Here is a 24804-nt window from a genome sequence, read left to right on the forward strand (position 1 = left end):
CTATTAGCAATGTTAAGTTGGTTAAGCTAGATTTGAAAATACAAACAAGCCACTACTGTACTATTTTAGTATACCTCAAGATTATTATTACTATTCCTTTTTTTTGTTGTTTACCACACACACACACACACATAATCTCATAAAATGGAGTGTCTTAATGGCTATGTAATTTTTCTTCAAGAAATCAAATTCACTGTAATGTAATCATGTTAATCATATTTATTCACATTACTGACTGTTATTTTTATGCAAATATCTATGTAACAAAAAATTTTGCTATTAATGAAAGCCAAAGATTTTCAGTTATCAATCTTGAGAAACAGAACTCACAAATAAATATACTATCCCAGTGCTCCAAATTGTCAAGTCATTCAGGTAAATATGACATCAGCATTCTAGGAAAGTATGCCAGACTGATTACGATTTTTTTTTTTCCCCCTTTACATCCAAGGATTATGATAAAGTATTGATCCAGCCTCTAAAAAAATTGCCTCCAACAGTGACTATTAGTTTAATTTAACATATATACAAATAGGGAAGAACTTTCTCTTAATCATATTTTCTTCCAGTATTTCTGTTCAGTCAAAATAAAATAAAATTAATTTACTTACACTTAATATCTTGATCATCATTCAGATTTCATTCACGATAAAGTTTATCCCTCACTTAGTACTAACTTGGTGAACCAGTTTTGAGGAAGATAATTCTTGTCTGATACACTAACACAAACAAACACACACACCCCATCAAAACAGACAGACAGACACACACACACACACACTCCACGCTCCGTGGAGAGTGGACGTGCCTCCTTGCTCAGAGTGTCGTCTAACTAACACTCCATACGCTAAACAATGTGCTTGGAGTGAGAACCGTCACTAGTACAAAAGGTCAACCAGAGTGAGTGAATGAGTGTACAGAGTGAACGTAGCCTGGTGGAGTGTGCATAATAGCGATCGGAGGTGTTGGAGCCTCCGTGCTCCAGACGACAGCGGAAACAAACAAGGGCCAGCCATAAACAGCCGCCAAAACATTCCACCACACACACAAAGCTACCAGGCCTGGCCGCCATTGTACACCATCACACACCCACACGCTCCCAGGAAGAATGAAATGAAATGGATAGACCTGTAAGGAATAAGTTACCAAATTCAAAATATGCCGATGAGGCCCAGGGAGCAAAACCAAAAGTGGCCATACAAAACATGAGTCCATCTTCAACAGGAGCAACAATGCAAGGAAGATTGGTTATGCTAGAAAAGAAATTTGACGAGTTGGTGAAGGAATTAAAAGTTCAGAGGAGTGAGGAGGAGCAGGATAGAGAATTCCGCAAGGCTTTGAAGGAAAAAGTTAAGAGACTGGACGAAAATGAAAAACGATTGGTGGATGAGAATGCACACTTGAGAGTGGAGGTTGAAAAATACAAGAGACGGTTGGAGGAGAAAATGGAGAAAGTTGTAAAGGAGAAAGATGACTTTAAGGAAATGATCAGTGAGCAAAGTGAAAGGTTTGAAAGGGAGTGGGAAATGAAGAAAACACAATGGACTGAGTCAAGGGAAGCTAAGATGGTTGGTTTACAAGAAATAATTAAAGATCAGTTGAATGAAGACAAAAAAGAAAGGTCTAAGGAACTGGTTAATGTTATGAACAATAAGGAAACATTGATAAGAGAAATAGCAGAAAAGAAGAAGAGTGTATTAATATTTGGGATGAAAGAACAAAATATAACATATAAGCCTAAGAGAATTAAAGAAGAATTAAAAATGGTAAGAGATCTGTTCAAAAATCTAAATGATGAGGAAAAAAAAGACCTACAAGAAGAAGTGGAGGAGACTGGGTCCGTATAAGGAGGGAGTAAGGAGACCGATTAAAGTAGTACTGAAGTCACAACAATCTGCGGAGGACATTTTATATAGAACATCAAAATTAAGAGAGGTAGAAGGTTGTAAAGAGGTGTATGTAAGGAAAAATAGAAATGAGGAAGAGAGGAGAAGATATAAGGAATTGTTGGAAGAGGCGAGAAGGAAAAATGATGTGCGGTCTGAAGAGGAAAAAGAATTTTTTTTTTTTGGAGAGTTATAGGAGAGTCAGAAAATGGTATGTGGAAAAAAGGAATGCGCAGGAACCCCTAGAGGGAGCAGTGGGTGGACTGTAATGTATACTAATATAGATGGGATACTGTCAGGTAGATTGGAATTGCAAGACTATATGATGGTGGAGAAGCCTGATATAGTGTGCTTGACTGAGACAAAATTACATGAAAAAACAAATGTAAATTTGGATAATAAATATAACATATGGAGAAAGGATAGAGAGAGTAAAGGTGGAGGAGGAGTTATGATTATGACGAAGAAGGAGATAAATGTGGATAAGGTTTTGTATGGGAAGAACAACGCAGAAGTGATAAGCATAAGGTTAAAAAGTGATGGAAAAGAATTAATAATCATGGTGACCTATGTACCTCCTAAAACAAATTCTTGGACATTAAGGAATACGACAATATGATCAAGGATACTTTACAGAGTTTGGAAAGTGTATTAACTGGAAAAAGAAAGGTGATACTAGTAGGAGATTTTAATTGTAAAGAAGTGGATTGGGAAAATCTAGTAAGTGGTGTTGGAGAGGAAGCATGGGAGAGAGATTCTTAATCTAATGATGGAAAATATGATGGAACAGAGGGTGAAAGAAAATACTAGATATAGAGGAGATGATGAACTGGCTAGACTGGATTTGGTGTTAACAGGAGAAGTGTACCTATGTGGGATATACAATATAAATGTCCATTGGGAAGAGTGATCATGTGGTTATGGAAATGCAGATGGCAATAACACAGCGAAGGAGAGATGAGACATACAGGAGTGGTAGATTGAATTATAGAAAGATGGACACAGAAAGTTTGAAAAATTATTTCAGAACATTAGATTGGGAGGAGATGTTACAAATCAGAGAAGTGCAAAAAAATATGAGATTTTTATGAAATATTATAAAGAAGGAGTTATGAAATTTGTACCAAAGTATAAACCGAGAGAGGAAGGAAGAAAGGATTGGTTTAATGCAACTTGTGTTAAGGCTAAAGAAAAGAGAGATGTGGCTTGGAAAAGATGGAAAAGAGCAGGAATATACTAAATAAGGAGAATTATAGAGTGGCAAGAAATGAGTATGTGAGGGTAAGGAGGAGGAAGAAAGAAAATTTGAAAAAGATATTGTAGACAAGAGTAAGGAACATCCAAAATTGTTTTACAGGTTCATAAATGGTAAACTTAAAAGAGAGAGTCCATTGAAAGATTAAAAGGAGAGCAAGGGATAGTAGATGACCCTAAGAATATCGGAATTGCTAAATAATAGGTTTCAACAAGTATTTACTAAAGAAACAATGTTTGTAAAGCCTCAGAATGTAGAAGGAAATGTGCACATGGATGACATTAAGATACCTAAAAGGAGTTATATAAAATGTTGGAGGAACTTAAAGATGATAAAGCGATGGGACCAGATGAAGTTTCAGGAAAATTATTGAAGGAATGTAGAGAAGAATTGATTGATCCATTATATGATATTATAAGGTGCTCATTAGAAACAGGGAAGTACCAGTAGAGTGGAAAAGAGCTGAAGTGGTGCCCATTTATAAGGGAGGCAGTAAGGAAGAGCCTCTTAACTATAGACCTGTGTCTCTAACAAGTGTGGTCGGTAAGATTTGTGAGAGGGTGATAAAGAAATATTGGATACGGTTCCTGGAGGATCATAAGTTATTATCGGATCATCAATTTGGCTTTAGGAAAGGGAGGTCATGTGTAACAAATCTACTGAGCTTTTATTCAAGAGTGGTTGACAAAATACAAGAGAGAGAGGGATGGATGGACTGTGTATATTTGGATTTAAAAAAGCTTTTGACAAGGTACCTCACATGAGACTGCTATGGAAATTAGAGATTTATGGAGGACTGAAGGAAAAGTGTTAAAGTGGATGGAAAACTACTTGAGATGGAGGGAGATGAGAACGGTAATAAGGGATGCAAAGTCGGACTGGTTGGTGGTGGAGAGTGGAGTCCCACAAGGTTCAGTGCTGGCACCAATACTTTTCCTTGTCTATATTAATGATATGCCAGAGGAGTAAACAGTTATATTAATTTGTTTGCGGATGATGCGAAGTTGTGTAGGTGTGTGAAGAGTGAAGAAGATTGTGAAATTTTACAGGCAGACCTGGATAAGATTTGGGAGTGGAGCAAGAGGTGGGAGATGGAATTTAATCTGAGCAAAAGTCATGTAATGGAGATGGGGAAGAGTGGAAGATGGCCAAGAGGGTCATATAAGATGGGTGAAGGAGTAGTGTTGAAAAAGGTGGAAAAGGAAAAGGATTTGGGAGTGATAATACAAGACCATGGGCAGTTTGAGGCTCATATTGACAAGATGTTTGGAGAAACATATAATTTGATTAGAAATATTGGATTAGCCTTTCATTATATGGATAAAGATATGATGAAGAAATTAATTAGTACGGTAATTAGACCAAGATTGGAATATGCTGGGGTGGTTTGGTCCCCTTATAAAAAGAAGCATATAAGGAAGTTGGAGAGATTGCAGAGAATGGCAACAAAAATGGTTCCGGAATTGGCAGAAATGACCTATGAGGAGAGATTAAAAGAAATGAATTTGCTTACCTTGGAACAAAGAAGAGAAAGAGGAGATTTAATACAGTTTTATAAACTGTTGAATGGTTTGGATGAAGTGGATAATGAACAAATGATGTTGAGAGAGGAAAATTTAAATAGAACTACGAGATCGCATAGTAAAAAGATAGCCAAGGGAATATGCTTGAAGGATGTGAAGAAATATAGTTTCCCACAGAGATGTGTTAGCGAGGAGTGTGCATAGTTTTAAAGGAAAGTTGGATGTCTGTAGATATGGAGACGGGGCCACAAGAGTATGATACCCAGGCCCTGTAAAATTACAACTAGGTGAATACACACGCATATATATACATATATATATATATATATATATATATATATATATATATATATATATATATATATATATATATATAATGGTGAAAAACAACCCCTGGCAGGTGGAGGTGCTTCAGTGCTTCACCTGACAACAGATGTGAGCTTAGTTGGTCGTGGAGCGAGAGGCCCGTCCCATTTCTGAAGTGGAGGTCAGCGAGGGTGTCACTATTGTTTAGTTGTGAACATGCACAGGATTGCTCCTTGCTGTATAGTGAAATATTTTCATATGAAGTGTTTTGGGTTAGAGTAAGTTGATCGTGGAGCAAGAGGCACGTCGCATTTCTCCAGGGGCGGTCAGTGAGGGTGTCTCACGTAACCTATCGTTGTCCAATGGTGAACACAAACACAAACACACACACACACACACACATATGTACATGCCTCACCTACCAGGGCTGGAGTTGGTTTGCCCAATCTCTCCATCAGCCAACACTTGCACTGCTGTAAAATATATGGTCAGCTCCTGCTGCCTATCACTTACTGAGGACAGACCAATCACTTAACCAAGTCAATATGAATCATGCAGCTTAAGGCTTCACCAAAACTAATCTAGTCACACATAGAAAGAAAAAAAAAAAAAACATGCTGTATTATAATTTTCAATAGATATCAAGCACAATCTTAGTGGACATTTTAATATTCAATGCCCTAAAATTGCATGTAGCATTATAAACCTAAAGAAAGAATATGGTATAGTTAATACAATAGACACTTAGATGTCCTTGGAATTCCTTAATTCTGGAAAACTGACATCACTGAACACCTTATTTTAGCTTTCTTAATGTAGATCTCCTGAAATGTGATCTTTCATAATATAGCAGCCTGACAGTACTGAGAAAGGAAAGGAAGTGGAAGGAGTAGTGGTCCTGTAACTCACCTTCTAGACTCTTGGGATCACTGCATGCACCAGCATAGCGTTGATTTCCTCCCATTGGATCCTCTATCCCACCCTCTCGAAGGAATCTTGCTGTGACAGTGGGGAAATTCTGGTTGGCCCAGGCCATATACCTGTCAAGCAAATTTATATATCAATAACTTCTTTATGATAATAAGTACTGTATATTTTCAGAAATCAAATACAAATGAACACTACTATTATCTAACCTCAAATTATAAATCTACTCATCAATCAACTCTGAATATGGTAACTACACTTCACATAAGTTAATGCTAAGTACTTACTTTTCTCGGAGCCTGAGAGCTTCAATGATCAACTTGGATGACTTGGAGATATCTTCCACTGGCACCTGGAACCATACCTACATGTGTCACCCATCTCAACACAATAATCACCATTGTATTAATTTTTTGTATAAAGAAAAGTGAAATCTCACATGGGATAACCTTCAGTGCCTGTAAACAATAAAAAAGAAATTATTAATGCACTGATACAGACTAATGGATATCCTAGGTTGGTGCAATAGCTGGATCTTGCCATGGCATCTGAAAGGATAAAAATGAGGTAGCTTTACTGAATGAAAGTCCATATGGTCATTTGGCTGTTGGTGATGTGGCCTTCAAATGATAAGTTTCTTAGTATCACTTGCCTTGGTTTATGAATGTACATAAACTAGAGACAGAAGACCATTTCATCAAAGTAATAATTTTCATGCATATATCCAAGTAACAGCCATTCACTGAAAAACCTTAATTGACATTGTGGATAGATAACTAAGCTACCTCTTAGCTAGAAGTTTGAAGACTAGATATGAGGTGGATTGATTTACAAATAAGTAGTCACTGCCATAACCTGGCATGCTTGCTTTGGGCACTTTAATAAAAAAAACACATAGAAATTTATCTGAAGGTAGGATGGCTGTGAAGAGGTATTTGATGGTGATCAAAGCTCCAATTGTATATTTACCAGCAAAGTGAGTTGCTACACCTTATCAATCAGGCCAAGATGAACACCAAAGCCTCACCTTATCAATCAGGCCAAGATGAACACCAAAGCCTGAGTGGATTTTGGTCAGCCTCCCACCACACAAACACATCTTCATTACAGACACTGCTAAATCTCACTTATAAAATAATATTATCATACATTAAAGCTCAAATATAGTGCATGAGATTACATATTTTATATCACTCACCTGGAAAATGTTTTAATAAAAATTGTTTTAATCTTTTTGTAAAGTGTACATGGAAACTTGCACAACACTTTTTTCTTTAATATTTGAGGAACATAACTACACTCTTATTTCCTCAAGTGCCACATTTTTTTTTCATAAAGATAACTCCCATTCTTTATATTACTGCTATATAATCTATATTGCCTTACTAGTGATTACAATCATTATCACCAAAAAATATAAAGAAATTGTTTTCTTGGAAAACATGGAGGAAAATCTACTTATCCTCAGTAACATATAAAACACTATCCTTAAAGGTATTGGCAATGATTTCTTCCAGTACTTCATAAACCACCTGAATGAATTCCTATAACAAGCAGAGTAAAATCATATCCACTTATGAATGAAAAAGATAACCAGAACTGCATCTGAGTATACAAAGTTCTTACTACTGACATTGAATAAACATGAAAAAATAAATCTTTGTCAGTGATTCATTCATGATCTGAGAAGGCAAACTAGAAGGTGAACAGAAGTGTACTCGTTCCTATTGTTGATGACTTTAAGACAAAGTAGTTGAACAAGACTAGGCACTGGTGACAGAAACAACACCAGAAACATGATAATTGGTTGGTTCAACACAAAAATGTATTCCATAAAAATTTCTACATAGTAAAAGCATCAGTGTCGGGTACCACAGCTTTCTTGACATACCGTGTAGATCAAAAAGTGTTCTACAAATTTTTTCAATAGTAAACATAATCTAACAATTAGATAGAATTACAGAAATGATGGCTGTCACCATATATCATGGTCCTATTGATCATATGCTGAAATATTTGAACAGCAAGGCTAACCAAGACTGACAGTTTATATAACATCATTCCACAACTTTTCAAAATTTTTCTAAAACTTCTAATGAGAAACAATACTGAGGAAGACTGGAAGAAAGAGCAAAATCATGTCAAGGAATAGACAAAAGGGATAAAAGACATGCAGAGAAACAAGAAGTATGAGAAACTGGACGAAAATAAATGAAAAGAGAAGGGAATGATAAAAAATTGAAAAATGTAATGAAACACACATAAAAATCTGAAAGAAACCGATGTAGAACACTATTCAAACAAATCAACAAGTTTATTACTATAATGGCAAATATCACTGCCTGATAGAAAAGGTCACTCTTTCCTGTTTATAAAGAATAATCAGTGATATTAAAAGTATAAAAAAAACTGATGTACCCATTTGATGAAAACTGTGATGCCTTGAGTTTCATATATATATATATATATATATATATATATATATATATATATATATATATATATATATATATATATATATATATATATATATATATATATATATATATATATATATATATATATATATATATATATATATATATATATATATATATATATATATATATATATATATATATATATATATATATATATATATATATATATATATATATATATATATATATATATATATATATATATATATATATATATATATATATATATATATATATATATATATATATATATATATATATATATATATATATATATATATATATATATATATATATATATATATATATATATATATATATATATATATATATATATATATATATATATATATATATATATATATATATATATATATATATATATATATATATATATATATATATATATATATATATATATATATATATATATATATATATATATATATATATATATATATATATATATATATATATATATATATATATATATATATATATATATATATATATATATATATATATATATATATATATATATATATATATATATATATATATATATATATATATATATATATATATATATATATATATATATATATATATATATATATATATATATATATATATATATATATATATATATATATATATATATATATATATATATATATATATATATATATATATATATATATATATATATATATATATATATATATATATATATATATATATATATATATATATATATATATATATATATATATATATATATATATATATATATATATATATATATATATATATATATATATATATATATATATATATATATATATATATATATATATATATATATATATCATCGGGGCTCTTACTGCTCAAAACAAAGAATTAATAAGACAAATAGAGAAAGCTCAGCAAAAACTGAACAATGCTGAAGTTGCTCACGCCTTCAATATCGTCTGCAAACAAGAGAATCTACTCCCTGGCTACACTAACATAAAACTCCACGACGACAACGCCAGAAATGCTGATATCACTCACAAGTTTCGGAGTGAACTTGTAGAGAGACAAATACAAGAAAAAGAGCAAACTATTATAACACTTAAAAAGCAAATCCAAGACCTGCAAAGAAGATGGAACGAAACTGTTACTCCTGATAACACTAAAGACGCCATCAATGCCGAGTTACTACGATTGAAAGCCCAGCACCGAAAAGGAGTAGAAGCAAGAAACATATCTAAACTATCAAGAATGTATGGAGGAAACATCAAGCTGCCTAAACCACCCAAAGGTTAACATCAACCTCGTCCCAAACCTCATACTCTCGCACCATCAAGAAGTACTCAACCTTGGGCTTAACTGCCATTACTTATCAAGACCCCGTAAACACCGCAAAAGGCTCGAGCTAGAAGTGTTACTTGATGACATATACAACCTTGAGAAAGCCGGCAAAGTAACTACTACCAACGAGCTACAAGCAGCATTAATAGCAGAAGCTACAAAGCAAAGAGGATCATACAACAGCAATATAATAAAGAAAGAACACTTTCAAGCAGCCAAGGAACTACGTTCAAATAGTGACATCACTATAAGGAAAGCTGACAAAACAGCCGCTTACGTCTTGATTAAAAAAGAATACCTACTTAAAATAGACAACATCCTCTCCGACACCTCCAAGTTCACCAAGATCAAGCGCAACCCTACAGAAGACATCAAGAAGAAAATTAACGCCACCGTGAAAGCCATCAACATGAACTCAAGATCCATAAAATTCCCCACACTCACTGGGGAGTTTTCTCCAGGGTACGCATACGGAACAGTCAAGACCCACAAGCAAGGAAATCCGCTTCGCCCCATAATCTCCCAAATACCTACTGCTACATACAGCATTGCCAAGAAGCTTAACGCGATCCTGACACCTTACGTCCCCTCAAGCTACACACTCAACTCATCCAGTGATTTCTTGGAACTACTAAATGCACCTCCTCCTACCGGCGAACACATCATTGCTTCACTGGATGTAGAAAGCCTATTTACCAATGTACCAGTGGACAAGACAATAGAGTACATCCTGGACCGCATCTACAGAAACGAGAACACGCCAGACCTTGACGTCCCTGAAAACCACCTCAGAACCCTCCTGGAACTCTGCACTAAAGAAGCCCCCTTCACCTGCCCCGCGGCAACATGTACCGCCAGATAGACGGAGTCGCCATGGGAAGCCCTCTTGGAGTGCTTTTCGCCAACTTCTACATGGGTACAATAGAAGAATCCGTCCTGAAGAACAACAAACCCCACATCTATGGTCGCTACGTAGATGACATTTTGTCTCCGTCAAAACCAAGAAGAACTCCAGCAACTCAAGCATCGCCTCACTGAAGCCTCCGTCCTCAACTTTACCCACGAAGAAGCAGTACAGAACAACCTACCCTTCCTCGACGTCCTCACCACTGCTACAAATGCAGGATTCACTACTACTGTCTACACCAAACCCAGCAACATAGGATCCTGCCTTAATGGAAAAAGTGAATGCCCACAACGCTACCGCACCTCCACCATGAACGCCTACATACGACGTGCGCTCACACACTGCTCAACATGGAGCAACACCCACCAAGAATTAGAACGCATCACACAGGTGCTTATTAACAACGGCTACGAAAACACAGAAGTCAACACAGCCATCAAGAATGCCATAGATAAATGGTACAAGAAAGACGATCCAGAAAAGAAAAACAAAATACTACTCTACTACAAAACATCATGTCTACAGAGTACAAGACAGACGAGCGCATCATCAAAGACATCATACAACACCACGTCAAGCCTACAAACGAAGAAGACTGCATATCACTCATCATATACTACAACACCAAGAAAACGTCACAGCTGCTGATAAAAAACAAAACCACCATGAAGAAAACTCCTTTACAAGAAGATCATGTCATCTACAAACACGCCTGCAAAATTGAGGACTGTGGACCTCAAACATATATTGGGATGACAAGGACAACATTGTCAAGGAGACTCACCTGCCACCTACAGAACGGAACAATCAAGAACCACTACAACACGTCACATAAAACTACCGCTACAAGGAAACATTTGGAAAATAACACCACTATCATCGACCGCGAAAGGGACCCACGCCGCCTACTCTTCTTGGAATCACTATACATAGCACAAGATAGACCAGCCATGAATCTACAAACACAAGACCTACAGATATTACCCACACAAAAAAGAAGACCTACACGGCTTGATACCACGGCCGACACACGCCGCCAGGCCACGCACTGAATCAACCAATCAGGTTGCAGCACGCCATAAGGTTTGTAAAAAGCTAATAGAAATGTTGTTTTGTGTACGTAAAAGCATATATAAGACAGTAACACCACCTCCAGAGGTGGTGTTCCCAACAACCTCAGAGCAACCTCGTCACCATCCCTCCAAGCGTTCATGGAAGCCATTTCGCGGTAGGAGGTTGCTCTGATGTTAAAGAATCTTGGATCCAGCTCCAGGAACGCTAGAGACAGGCGGGGAGCCAGACAATCACAGCGAAGCTGCCGCGTTTGGTCCCTCACCCGGCAAATTCAAACCCAGAAAATTCGCTAAAACGGATGTGGTTGTACGTTATGCGGACTTTTTGGTCTAACTTTATATAGTACGTTAAACCGGAAATTCGTTAGACGAACGTTCATTAAGAGGAGTATTACTGTGTGTGTGTATATATATATATATATATATATATATATATATATATATATATATATATATATATATATATATATATATATATATATATATATATATATATATATATATATATATATATATATATATATATATATATATATATATATATATATATATATATATATATATATATATATATATATATATATATATATATATATATATATATATATATATATATATATATATATATATATATATATATATATATATATATATATATATATATATATATATATATATATATATATATATATATATATACACACTTAACCCTCGGCTATCGCTCCCAATTGGGGCCGAAATAGCCACGCTATAGCCGAAAATGCGATAGCCGAATTGAACAACTAATGGTGAAAATTGTTATTGGTACCGCAACCACAAATTTTACTCCTAATATCCCTCATTTTTACTTCTTTTTAAATTACTGTATAATCCATTGGTACTAATTAAAACATGTCAAGGTTATAACATAAAAAAAAAATTACATCAGGTCATTGTATTTACTAGAGATGTACCGATGCATCGGTATCGGTATCGGAATCGGCGGTATCGGCCCATTTTATGGGTATCGGTATTGGCTTATTTTATGCCGATACTTACGATACCTAAAAGGAATTTACTACTTAGTGATATATTCGATATAAGATATTGATTACTGAGTAATTTACCTTTGCAAATGGCTTCAAAAAGCTTCTAGAATTGCTCCTATTTCACAAACATTCTCAGGAGGACTTACAGCATCCCCCATAATAAAGCCTCCCATCTGATAACGATCGCCGTCCACCAACTCATCCTCGTATCCAGTGCAGTAATCACTATAAGTAGTAGTATCGGTATCGGTGGTATCGGTATCGATAGTAGTTTCGGTATCTGCCCAATTAGTTGGTATCGGTATCGGTATCGGAATCGGCCAAAATTCTGGTATCGGTTTTGGCCAATGAGCGCTCAGATACCTCATGACGTCATGGCTGGGCGCGCGATAGCAGGCATCTGAGGTCGCGATAATGAAATTTTAGCAGCTTCTCATGGGTGCATGATAGCAGTAAAACGCGATAGCTGAAGTATCAATATATATATATATATATATATATATATATATATATATATATATATATATATGTGTGTACACAGTGGAGACTCAATACTCAAACTTAATTCATTCCAAATGGCTGTTCGAGTATTAAAAAGTTCGACAAGTGATATCGATAAATCAGGTACAGGTAACTCGATTTTCGTGATAGATGTGTTCCAAGAGGCATTGCATACATCAAAATTCGCATAAAACAAACATGTAATTCTCATGTCGTCCATGTGGTGGCATGGTACGCTGCCGTGAAGGGCTCCTTTGCTGATGCAGAGGCACTGTACAACAGACTCCTGCACACCATCGAGGGATTCATAACGACTCCAAGGGTTCCAGGAAAGGCCCATGCTCCACGCCGCTGGACTTACGCTACTGACCCTGTCATTCTGAACTGCCAACAAACGCTCGCTGCCTACCAGAGACGTTGGCAGCTCAACCCAGCAGACCATGCCATGGTTACTGTGGCTCGACACTTAACGGATCTGCGGCAGCAGGAAAGGAAGAAGTACTGGGTCTCCTTCCTGGACAAGGTGCACGGGAGGTGTGGCACCATGTCAACAGCGTCCGGGGCAAGTCCAGACGGCAGGTGTGTGACCCTGATCCTGCAGGCAGGGCACGAGAACTCGTCTTGCAGTGGAAGGAAGCCTCATCCTTCTCTGGCCTTCCTGTGGAACACCAGGAGGCGCTGGACGACACCTGTGTGCCTATCACGCATGACGAACTCCTCTCGGCAGTCAAGTTGGGCAAGTCAACAGCTCCTGGCAAGGATGGCATCACCTATGATATCCTCAATGCTCTCCTGGAGGTAAAGGTAGACAACCCTATCTTGGATTTATTTAACATGTCTTTCACTGCAGGCAAGCTTCCCTATGTTACCATGTCCTTTGTTTTTCCCATACTCCCTTTCTGTCTGACGTCACGTCTCTCCCCTCAGTCCTCGCTCGCCGCCGCCTCAGGCGACACGCTACGCCTCCTGCCTCTCGTTTCGCTTGGTTTACACTTGTGTATTATGCTACCGTAAATACACTTTCATAATGGACTCAGGTGTCTCCATGCTACCCCTGTTTTACGACAACTACCACATCCCCGCTCTTGGAAAACAGCCATCGTCATCCCAATACCCAAAGGTGATGGCACCTTTCGCCCTATTTCTCTAACCAGCTGTCTGTGTAAGATGATGGAATGGATAATATTGAACAGACTTATATACAAGGTGGGCCATGTACTCTCTGGCAATGTACATGGCTTCCTAAAAGGTCACTCTACAAGTCATTGTTTTGTTGAGTGTCTTATAAATAAGGATGCTACCTGCAGAGTTTTCGTTGATCTCAAGGATGCCTTCGACGGGGCCAACAAAGATGTTATTATGGAAGAACTCATTCTCAAAGGTGTCAAAGATAGATTATTAGGATGGATCAGGGACTATTTGTACAATAGAACAGCACAGGTTTGGTTTCAAGGTGTAGTCTCCTCTGAGGAAGTTTTTGAGCTTGGAACACCACAGGGTGGAGTCCTTAGTCCAATGCTTTTCAATGTTTTAATGGACAAATATTGTGTGCTGTTCCTTTCCGCAGGGCACCCAGGTCCTCATCTATGCTGATGACATACTCATCCAATGCCCCACACCCAGGATTCTCCAGGTTGCTTAGTCACAACTGGCAGCGTTGTGTGTCCAAATGGGACTAGTGATTAATGAATGTAAAACAAAATTTCAAGCTAAAGGGAAGGTCTCTCGGCTGCCCACTGTAAATAACATTCCCATCCCTAGAGCTCACATACACAAGTACAGGCAACCGCCGTTTAACGAAGGGGTTACGTTCTTAAAAAAACACTTCGTTAAGCGAAACTTCGTTAAGCGAACCGATTATAACAAGTTTAACCCCTGATTTGAACTTCCATTGAGAGTAAGCAAAGTGAGAGTGCATCATAGTACAGTAAAAGGTTTAATGAAAGTAAAAATTATGAAGTTAAACATTTAGATAGTTTAGTTTAAGTCATTATAATGTACACTAATGTATGTATGTACGTAACTTTATAATGTTGATGATCTTAACTTTATGAAGGGAGGGAGAGTGAAACGGGAAATACACTAACCGGCAACCTGTGGAATGTAAACAAAGTGCGCATCATGGTACTGCATACAAAACTTATGTACCATATTTCCTCAAGGCTTTCCATTTTATCCATTGTAGAGTCACGAGTTCTGGTGGTTCTTTTAGCTTGCAAGGAAGATGAGGTCTCACTAGCCTTCTCAATAGAGTTTCTTGACTTGAAAATAGTAGACAGTAGATGGAGTCAAGCCATGGTGGGAAGCAATGTTATTAATTTTCTGGCCTTTCTCTTGTCTGTGAATAATACCCAGCTTCACTTCGAGAGTAAGACACTTCCTGGTCTTCTTAGGAACGTTAGGCCACATTGCAGGGGGTTTTGGTGGTAAGTTGAACTAAGGAAGATGAGCTGCTGGTGACGCTGTTATGTTTTGACTGGGCAGTGAGTGGTGTGTGTGATCTTGATCTTGATCTTGATGCTAAAGGTGACACAGAATTTCTTCTGAGTCAGGCCTTTGTATTGGCAGAGCCTGTGTTGTCCACGAGAGGCTTGATCTTGATCTTTATTCTACAGGTGTCTCAGGATTTCTCCTGAGGCAGGCCTTAGTACCAGCAGCTCCTGATGTATTCAAAAGCCTGTCAGCTTGCATGATACAGTGGGGCTTTCAAATTTGGAAAAAAAAATTACCTGGATAAAACTTCGTTAAAGCGAGTTTGGTGTTCGTTAAACGAGCAGATGGTAGTAAAATTAAACCTTCGTTATAGCAAAATTTCGTTGTGTGAACCTTCGTTAAACGGGGGTTGCCTGTATCTGGGTGTTCAGATGAGCTTTAGGAAGTCTCTTCAAGCCGTCCACTATGTTCGAGACCTCTGTCTGCCACGGCTAGCACCACTTCGGCTGCTAGCCAACAGGGGCCTAAGAATGTTCTATATACCTGTCATACGGTCCCTTATTGATTATGCCGCCCCTGTTTTAATACAGTTTAGTGCCACCCAACTCCGTCCCCTGGAGCTTGCACAGAATGAAGCCATGCGGATAATCTTGGGATGCCCCAGGAGTGCACGGATTGAAGTCATCAGAGCTGAACTGCACCTACCGAGTATTATGTGTAGGGTACAGGAAATGACATGTCGCACAATTAGTCGGATGCTATGCACGGGCTCTGACTCTCTAAAGGGATCACTGACCCCCCTGTATCATGATCCTCGCACTCCTACAACACCATACCTCAGGAAGATCTTGGGAGTAATGACACGTGTAGGTGTAGCCGAGGCTTGTATCAACGTTATGTCACCGCTGCAACCCACCTGGAACCCTCACTGTGTCAGTGTTGATATTCACTCACTGCATCAGCCCAAGAGGGACTGGCTCCCTCATGTGCTGCAAGACATGTTCATGACTAAATTGTCCAAGTACCCACACGTTCAGGCTATTCATGTTTATTGTGATGGGTCAGTCAATGGCAGCAGGTCTAGATGTGGGCTGTTCATCCATGACTACATCTCTGCCAGTCTCTACACTGACACTGAGGTTTCCAGGCGGCTCCCTGCACCCATGTCTTCCACTAGAGCAGAACTGTATGCTGTACTGGAGGCACTCCACATTGTGGCGCCTCCATAAGAATGTATATTTCTTTATTGACAGTCAGGCTGCATTGTACGCCCTTCAATCCACCTCCCCCATGGACTGTGATCTAGTTAATAAGTGTCTTGATCTCATCCACGCCCTAGAAGGTGCCGGTGCCACGGTCCATTTCATCTGGATACCCTCTCATGTGAGTATCCCGTTAAATGAAAAAGCAGACCACCTTGCTCAGTGTGCCCTACAAGATGACACAGTGGATCCTGGCACTGAACACACTCTGGGTTATGTTAAGAGTAGCATTAGTGATCAGTTGGAGCTTTGTTGCCATAGGGGCAGTAGCACTAGTCTTCACTATGCACGTGTCTCCCAGAGCTGTGCTTACACCTATGGGAGACACACTGCATCACATGACAGGGTGGCAATGAGGCTCAGATTAGGCTACAAATACTTTTGGGAAGTCAGTGCTTCTCCTGGTGTGTGCTGTGTGCTACACCAAGGGGACACACTCTGTGTCACTATATCATGGAATGTCCTCTCATTGCTAAATTTAGGCCACAAGGTCAGCATGACTTGTACAGTCTCATTGACCATCTCCTAGACTCTGCCACCCTCAGGGAAATACTCAGGGAATATCCTCAGTTTGCTCCCAGACTGTAGGATGTCTTAGGCAATAAGGTGTGCAATATGTGTATTTATTTATTGAAATACTTGTATTCTTGTTGTGTATACTGTCCAGAGTTATTTTTGTGATACTTTAACCTTAAGTCTTTGCCCAGGGGGTGGGTGGCAAGGCCCATCCTCCTCCTTTGTTGTAATTATTTATTAATTAAACAATAAATGTATCAATCAATCAATATATATATATATATATATATATATATATATATATATATATATATATATATATATATATATATATATATATATATATATATATATATATATATATATATTTATTTTCCTGAAAGGTTTAGTACAGTCCTCAGCATTCTATTATTGTATTGTAGATTTCCATGACAATAATCTCTATGCACCTGACTCATACACCTTCTAATTCTTTCAATCTTCTTCTTATCCCAAAGTATATAAACAAGCACTCTATCATTTCATCTCTTACACTTACACCTTGAATAATCATATAATTATGTTCTTATTTATTGCCTTCATCTTAAAAAGCTATCTCATAATGTTACATTTAATATATTACACTAATTATAATAGAATATGGTACATAACATATAATAAATGGTCAGTACACTTGAATATGATTACATAAAATTCAATAATACTTCCATGAGTTGCCAATCTTAAATGATAATGAAAGCCACATCTGTGCACCTACTGAGCTAGTTCAGTTAATGGAAGCTGTTATTTACTGCGAGTGGTGTGAAAGCTTTAGATGACTACAGACACTGATGAAAAACAAGGAACACTCTTATTTAAGCAACACAGATGATGATGAAACACAAAAATTTTAATATACCGACAACATATAGCAAACCAAAACTTAAGCATTTTTGTTGGCATAAACAATTTTTTTTTCTTCTAAATATTTGTAACATTATAATATGTATAATGGATGTCAAGAAACTTCTTGAAGGTAAAGGTAAAGAAATGGGCATTTGCTATAGCCTGCTTACAAATGTAATGTATATAATGTATGATAAAGTGATATATGCATTACTCATTATGCACAGTAATCTTGCATCTTTTTCAATAGCTAGCTGATTGATTTTGAAAAAGAGAGCATAAGCAGGAGTAGATTAAATTACCAGAGAAATATGATACTCTCCCTTAACTGGCTAGTGATCAAGTTTTACTGGTACCCGCTGACAATTTAAGAATATTGCCAATTTTCATTAACTATATTAAATGACAATACTACAGTGGTACCTCGACATACGGTTTTAATTTGTTCCGTGACGATCGTTGTATATAAAAAAAATTTGTAAATCAAATCAATTTCTCCCATAGAAATTAATGGAAATAGAATTAATTCGTTCTTGTGATACGAATTTACCGCCACCCAAAAAAAAAACTAATTAACATGCTTTAAATACCAACCAAATATAGATTTAATATAAGATAAATACAATGTTTATTGTATGATATAAATTAACTATATTGCCCAAAATAACAACTTAACCCGCAAAACTCGGGACACATCGATAGACGTTCATCACGCAAGACTCTGGGCACATTGATAGACTTTTAGGCTTTTTACGGCTATATTTTGGCTATTTTCTTCCCGTTTTCTTTGCTTGTGAGCTGGCAACACTCATCAGAAGTAAACATATGCTCTATGTCACTGTGTCACCAACGATGAATGGTAGGAGCGACAGTGATTTCACTGTGTCTGATTCTGTCACCTCTTCCACGCACCTTACTTTTATACCTTAGGTCTCTCGCCATGTTACAAGGAGACAACTTTTGAATGAGAGTGATATCAGAACAAGCAACAGGAGAGAGAGAGAGAGAGAGAGAGAGAGAGAGAGAGAGAGAGAGAGAGAGAGAGAGAGAGAGAGAGAGAGAGAGAGAGAGAGAGAGAGAGAGAGAGAGAGAGAGAGAGAGAGAGCATACAAGAGGCCCGGTTTCTCTCGCTCTAATCAAGGCCACTGAACCCGATCGGACACAAGGCCACATAAACCGATGATACTACTTCATTCATCCTGTGAAATTTGGTAACCATGACATCTAGAGACTCCTGGTTTTTTGCATTGCAAAGAGAGAAAGAGTTGCTTGTGGGCAGAACACCATTTTTGTACTCACTCATTTATTGAATTTCTAGTGTAATCAGTATGTGAATACAGTAATACTCCGCTTAACGAACGTTCATCTAACGAATTTCCAGTTTAATGTACTATATAAAGTTAGACCAAAAAGTCCGCATAATGTACAACCACATCCGTTTTAGCAAATTTTCTGGGTTTGAATTTGCCAGGTGAGGGACCAAATGCGGCAGCTTCACTGTGATTGTCTGGCTCCCTGCCTGTCAAGCACTCCTGGAGCTGGATCCAAGATTCTTTAACAACCTCAGAACAACCTCCTGCCGCGAAATGGCTTCCATGAACGCTTGGAGGGACCGTGACGAGGTTGCTCTGAGGTTGCTAGGAACACCACTTCTGGAGGTGGTGTTACTGTCTTATATATACATTTATGTTCACAAAACAATATTTCTATTAGCTTTTTACAAACCTTGCCCCCAAGAAAGGATTGTTTTGTAATGCATAAAGTGAAATCTTACATGGAATACCACAAAATAAAGCAGAGATGATGAGATCAGCCACAGACGGCGGAGACTCCGGCGACTTGGCCGCTTCTTCTTCTTGTGACCTTTTTAGCTTGACATGATGTCTTTCACCACAATATTAAATTTGTTTCCACTCTTCTATTGCCTGCTATAATGGATATCATATCTTAGTACTGTAAAAGTCCTTAAATCTGGAACCTTATAATCCGGAAATCCTTATAATCCGGAAAATTTGAAAGGCTGAGTTAAATATGTAAAAAGTAAGAAATAATAGTAATGAATATATAATAATAATAGCCGAAAACCGAACATGTCATCACCGACACCAAATGTGCCAATTCAACATCCCGCCAACCGCCGTCCACCATTGCGTTCTGCCACGTGGGATCACGTCTCGTCTGTCACCATCACAAAGTCGACCACGTGTGTGCCAAACTACTGTTATCATGGCTTCAGCAAATCCTCTAGACCTCCAGACAAAGACAGTGAAAAAGAGAAAACATACAACCCTAACCATAAGTATTGTGGACTGTATACATATTATGTGGGGTACAGTACAGTACAATCACTCAAACTTCTCAGTATATGTGGATGGTGGAATAGCCTACGTAAAATAGTGAAATCACCTACACAAATACAAGTTGACAAGTAGGAAAAGAGCAATCATCACATATGGGCTGCCATAATGGCTGGAAAGGCCCATGCCAAATCTTCAAGAATAAAAAAAAGCCTACGTAAATCTTGCGTGGTGTGGTGAGGAAGTACACTGGACTGGTGGTAGTAGCAATCCCTGTAAGATGTTATGATAGTACTACAAAGAAATATAGCAAGTTGGGCTTAGTTTAATGTGGTTTACATAGTACCTTCAAGATTTTAATCTTACTTTCAGCCTTACTATCTTACAATCCGGAAAATCCTAGAATCCGGAATGCCTGAACCCCCTGACTTCCAGATTTCAGGACTTTTACTGTATTCATATACGCTCATGCCATGAGGATAACCTGGACTCTGTGGCAGTGAGTGATAGTGAATTACCAATGAAATACCGTATTTCATTAGTAATTCACTATCACTCACTGCCACGGAGTCCAGGTTATCCTCATGGCATGAGCGTATATGAATACTAACATATGATATCCATTATAGCAGGCAATAGAGTGGAAACAAATTTAATATCGTGGTGAAAGACATCACGCCTAGCTAAAAAGATCACAAGAAGAAGAAGAAGCGGCCAAGTCGCCGGAGTCTCCGCCGTTTGTGGCCAATCTCATCATCTTTGCTTTATTTTTTGGTATTTCATGTAAGATTTCACTTTATGCATCACAAAACAATCCTTTCTTGGGGGCAAGGTTTGTAAAAAGCTAATAGAAAAAAAAAAAAAATAAATAAAAAAAATATATATATATATATATATATATATATATATATATATATATATATATATATATATATATATATATATATATATATATATATATATATATATATATATATATATATATATATATATATATATATATATATATATATATATATATATATATATATATATATATATATATATATATATACAGTAAAGTTACGGGTTACGTCGGTCTCGAGTTACATCAAACTCATAGTTACGTCAGTCCACTATAAGGCAATTTAAGATTAAAAAAATTGAAAATTTATAAATCGTAAAGTGCGGGATTTATTGTTATTGTTGGTGGTTACCCGCCTCACTTCCACCACACCGTCGCCCCTGGCAAGAGTGTTATCCTACTGCGTTTACTGACTCAAGTTCTTAGTATCTTGCTCAATGGCACCAAAGAGAAAACTTCGTAGTGACAGCAGTGATGCTAAGAAAAGGAATACCATTACGCTACAAGAAAAAAGAGGACATAATTAAAAGACATGAAAAGGGAGGCAGCAGCTGTGTGCGAGGGAGGGAAGAAGGATATGGGAAGCCCATTACCATGACAACGGGGAGGTTGACGACCTTGAGGGCTCACACACCCATCACAACAGTAACAACTCCGGAGCCTTCGCCTGGGCCACACGACACTCACAGCTGACTTGCACCGTCTGCGCCTGTCTGCTGATCCCTATTGCCTTTTCCTATTGCATTTCCTGCCCCGCTGCCCATGCTTCTACTCCCACCGCACTGCACTACGCTCCCAGCTGTCCACCCTGGGCATCACAGCATTCGACCTGCCCACCCTTCTGGCGGCCTCAGGCGTCCACCCCTCTCTGCAACCTTCGCGTTTGTGGCCCTAATCAACAACAAAAACAAGCTTGTGTTTCATATTCCTACATACTTGTAAATAATATAACAATATAACCTTTAACTTACCTGAATGACCATAAACAATGATTGGTTGAAAACTCCATAATATGCTTTGAAATGTACAGAAACTCGAGTTACCTACAAAATCGACTTACGTCATGTTTCAGGAATGTAACTCTGACGTAAACCGAGACCTTACTGTATATATATATATATATATATATATATATATATATATATATATATATATATATATATATATATATATATATATATTTTTTAACCACTGTGGTATGTTGGGAACCAGCCCAAAACGCATCCCCCTATTTCCATTATTTCCTATGGGGAAATTACGTCCGCTTAACGAATTTCCGCTCTACGAACAGCTTTGACACCCCCTATCCTGTTCCTTAAGCGGAGTATTACTGTACAGGCTATTTTGTGTGTTTCTCGCCAAACTTTTACTTTTGAGACCCATGATCATGGGGTCTTGAGTTCACAAAACTTAAGAAAAAATACACACTACTGAGGAGCACAGACACATACATGCACAAATGATGAACAACAATACACAACGCGGGCTGAATGTTTTGGTGGAAGCGGGTAACCGAGCAATCACTGTGCCACCTACCGATGGCTATTCGTATCTTAAAAATATCGTCGTATTTCAAAGTGTAAATTATATGAAATTTTTCGTCATATATAAAAAAAATCGTATGTTAGGGCGATCGTATCTCGAGGTATTACTGTATAAAGAATAACATATAAATCACTGTATGATGTTTCATCAAGAGTATTGTTTATTGATAGGGATGCATATCAGCATGCAGATATTTGTAAATCTACCTTCATCATCCTAGAATGGGTGATATCATTGGTTCACTTGTCTGGTAAGTATAATAGTGACCCAACTTTCTGCAATATATATCTGAAAATAAATTTTCACCTACACTTTTCTTCCATTGTATGTCTTTAGATAAGGATTTTAAATTAATGTGCAATAAAATAACTATGAGAATAAAGATACTACTGAAAAATGGTGAACACCATAATTCTCTCTCTCTCTCACTAGGGTACCCCCATTATGTTTTCCATTTTGCCAATTCAAACCCATCATTCTTACAACAAACACTCCTTTCATGGTCTCAGTTATTGTCTCAAATATTTCTAGATCATCTTTCCCTTTCATCCTGGGACATCATCATAGCTACATAGCTATTGCTATGATGACAAAACTATTAAGTTGGCATTTTTCATATGCTAACATATTCAACAATCTTTACAGATTGTTTTAACTTTAATAGCATAATAGAATTTTACTTCAGCAACCCACCAACAGTGCTGGAGAGGCTACACATGAGATACATGCACAAAGATCAAGGTACCAGCAGTAACGCCATATTCACAGTACAGGCACGACGTGTGTTGTCTTGCTGCTGCAGTTTCCATTTTGGATGGTTACCTGTTATCTGGTTTCAGAGCGGGTTGGCATTTATTTAGTCCCTTACATTATTACCCTGTGATCCAGTTGGAGCGGGAAGAGTGCCTGGTGTTCCTTTCCTGTTATCCATTTAGGAGCGGGTGGACACGGTGTTGTACAAGGTAAGATTATGCACCCTTTGTTACCTGTTATCCAAAGTTGGAGCAGGTTGGCACTTATTCATGGACTTATGTGGAGTTACTAGTGGTCTTATGGAGGTTGTATTGTGCCCATGTTTGTAGTATTTCCCCATTATCTATGTTTATGGAGCGGGTGGAGATGTAAACAAAATGGTCATCTCGCAGTCATTTACGGTGTGTGATGGCTGGCCTGTGGAGCAAGTTTAAAGGTTTATTTTGATTTTATCCCGTTATCTGTATTAAGAGCGGGTGGACCTCTGGTTATTTTGCCTGTGTTTTTTCCCGTTATCTCTCAGGAGCGGGATATGTGACAGACGTGTGCCGTTGCGAAGGAGCATAAGAAGGGTAACTTTGACAAAACTCATGACGATTTCAAAGGAAATGAAATTGGAGCTGAGCTGGTGGATCTCTAAAGTAGGGACCCAAGTTAGGAAAATTTTTCAGCCTGCTCCTACTGTTGAATTTTTTTCGGATGCCTCAGACTTAGGTTGGGGTGGTTGTGTATCTAAGCATTCCACCAATGGTCAATGGACATCTGAAGAAAGCTGCCTGCACATTAACCCCTTCCTTACCGCAGTCACCCACCGACGTAAACAAAGCGTTCCCGTCCTATACCGCAGGCCCCTGCCCGTGTGCGCACGTGCCTCACGGCCAGATCTACACATTATATTTCTTTCTAACTCAGTGTTATGTACTTTTTTCTAAACATATTTTTGTCATTTTATTAATAAAAGAAAACGTAAACATAATCATAAATTGTGCACTAATCATAAATTCAGCACCACACACTCTGCACCTGGTGA

General features: G+C 37.5%; 1 protein-coding gene across 1 annotated transcript in view; it reads right to left on the reverse strand.

Moving 5' to 3' along the window:
- The window catches only part of LOC123519725 (AMP deaminase 2-like), a 226816-nt gene that overhangs the window by 126772 nt on the left and 75240 nt on the right, over nt 1-24804 (reverse strand). Inside the window, exons 6-8 of the mRNA XM_045281229.1 lie at nt 6185-6249; nt 5880-6010; nt 5393-5443 (exon numbers count right to left, since the gene is read on the reverse strand). Coding sequence (XP_045137164.1) covers nt 5393-5443; nt 5880-6010; nt 6185-6249 — 247 coding nt within the window. The remainder of the gene's footprint in view (nt 1-5392; nt 5444-5879; nt 6011-6184; nt 6250-24804) is intronic.

The sequence above is a fragment of the Portunus trituberculatus genome, chromosome 46 (assembly GCF_017591435.1).
Source record: "Portunus trituberculatus isolate SZX2019 chromosome 46, ASM1759143v1, whole genome shotgun sequence".
NCBI lineage: Eukaryota > Metazoa > Arthropoda > Malacostraca > Decapoda > Portunidae > Portunus > Portunus trituberculatus.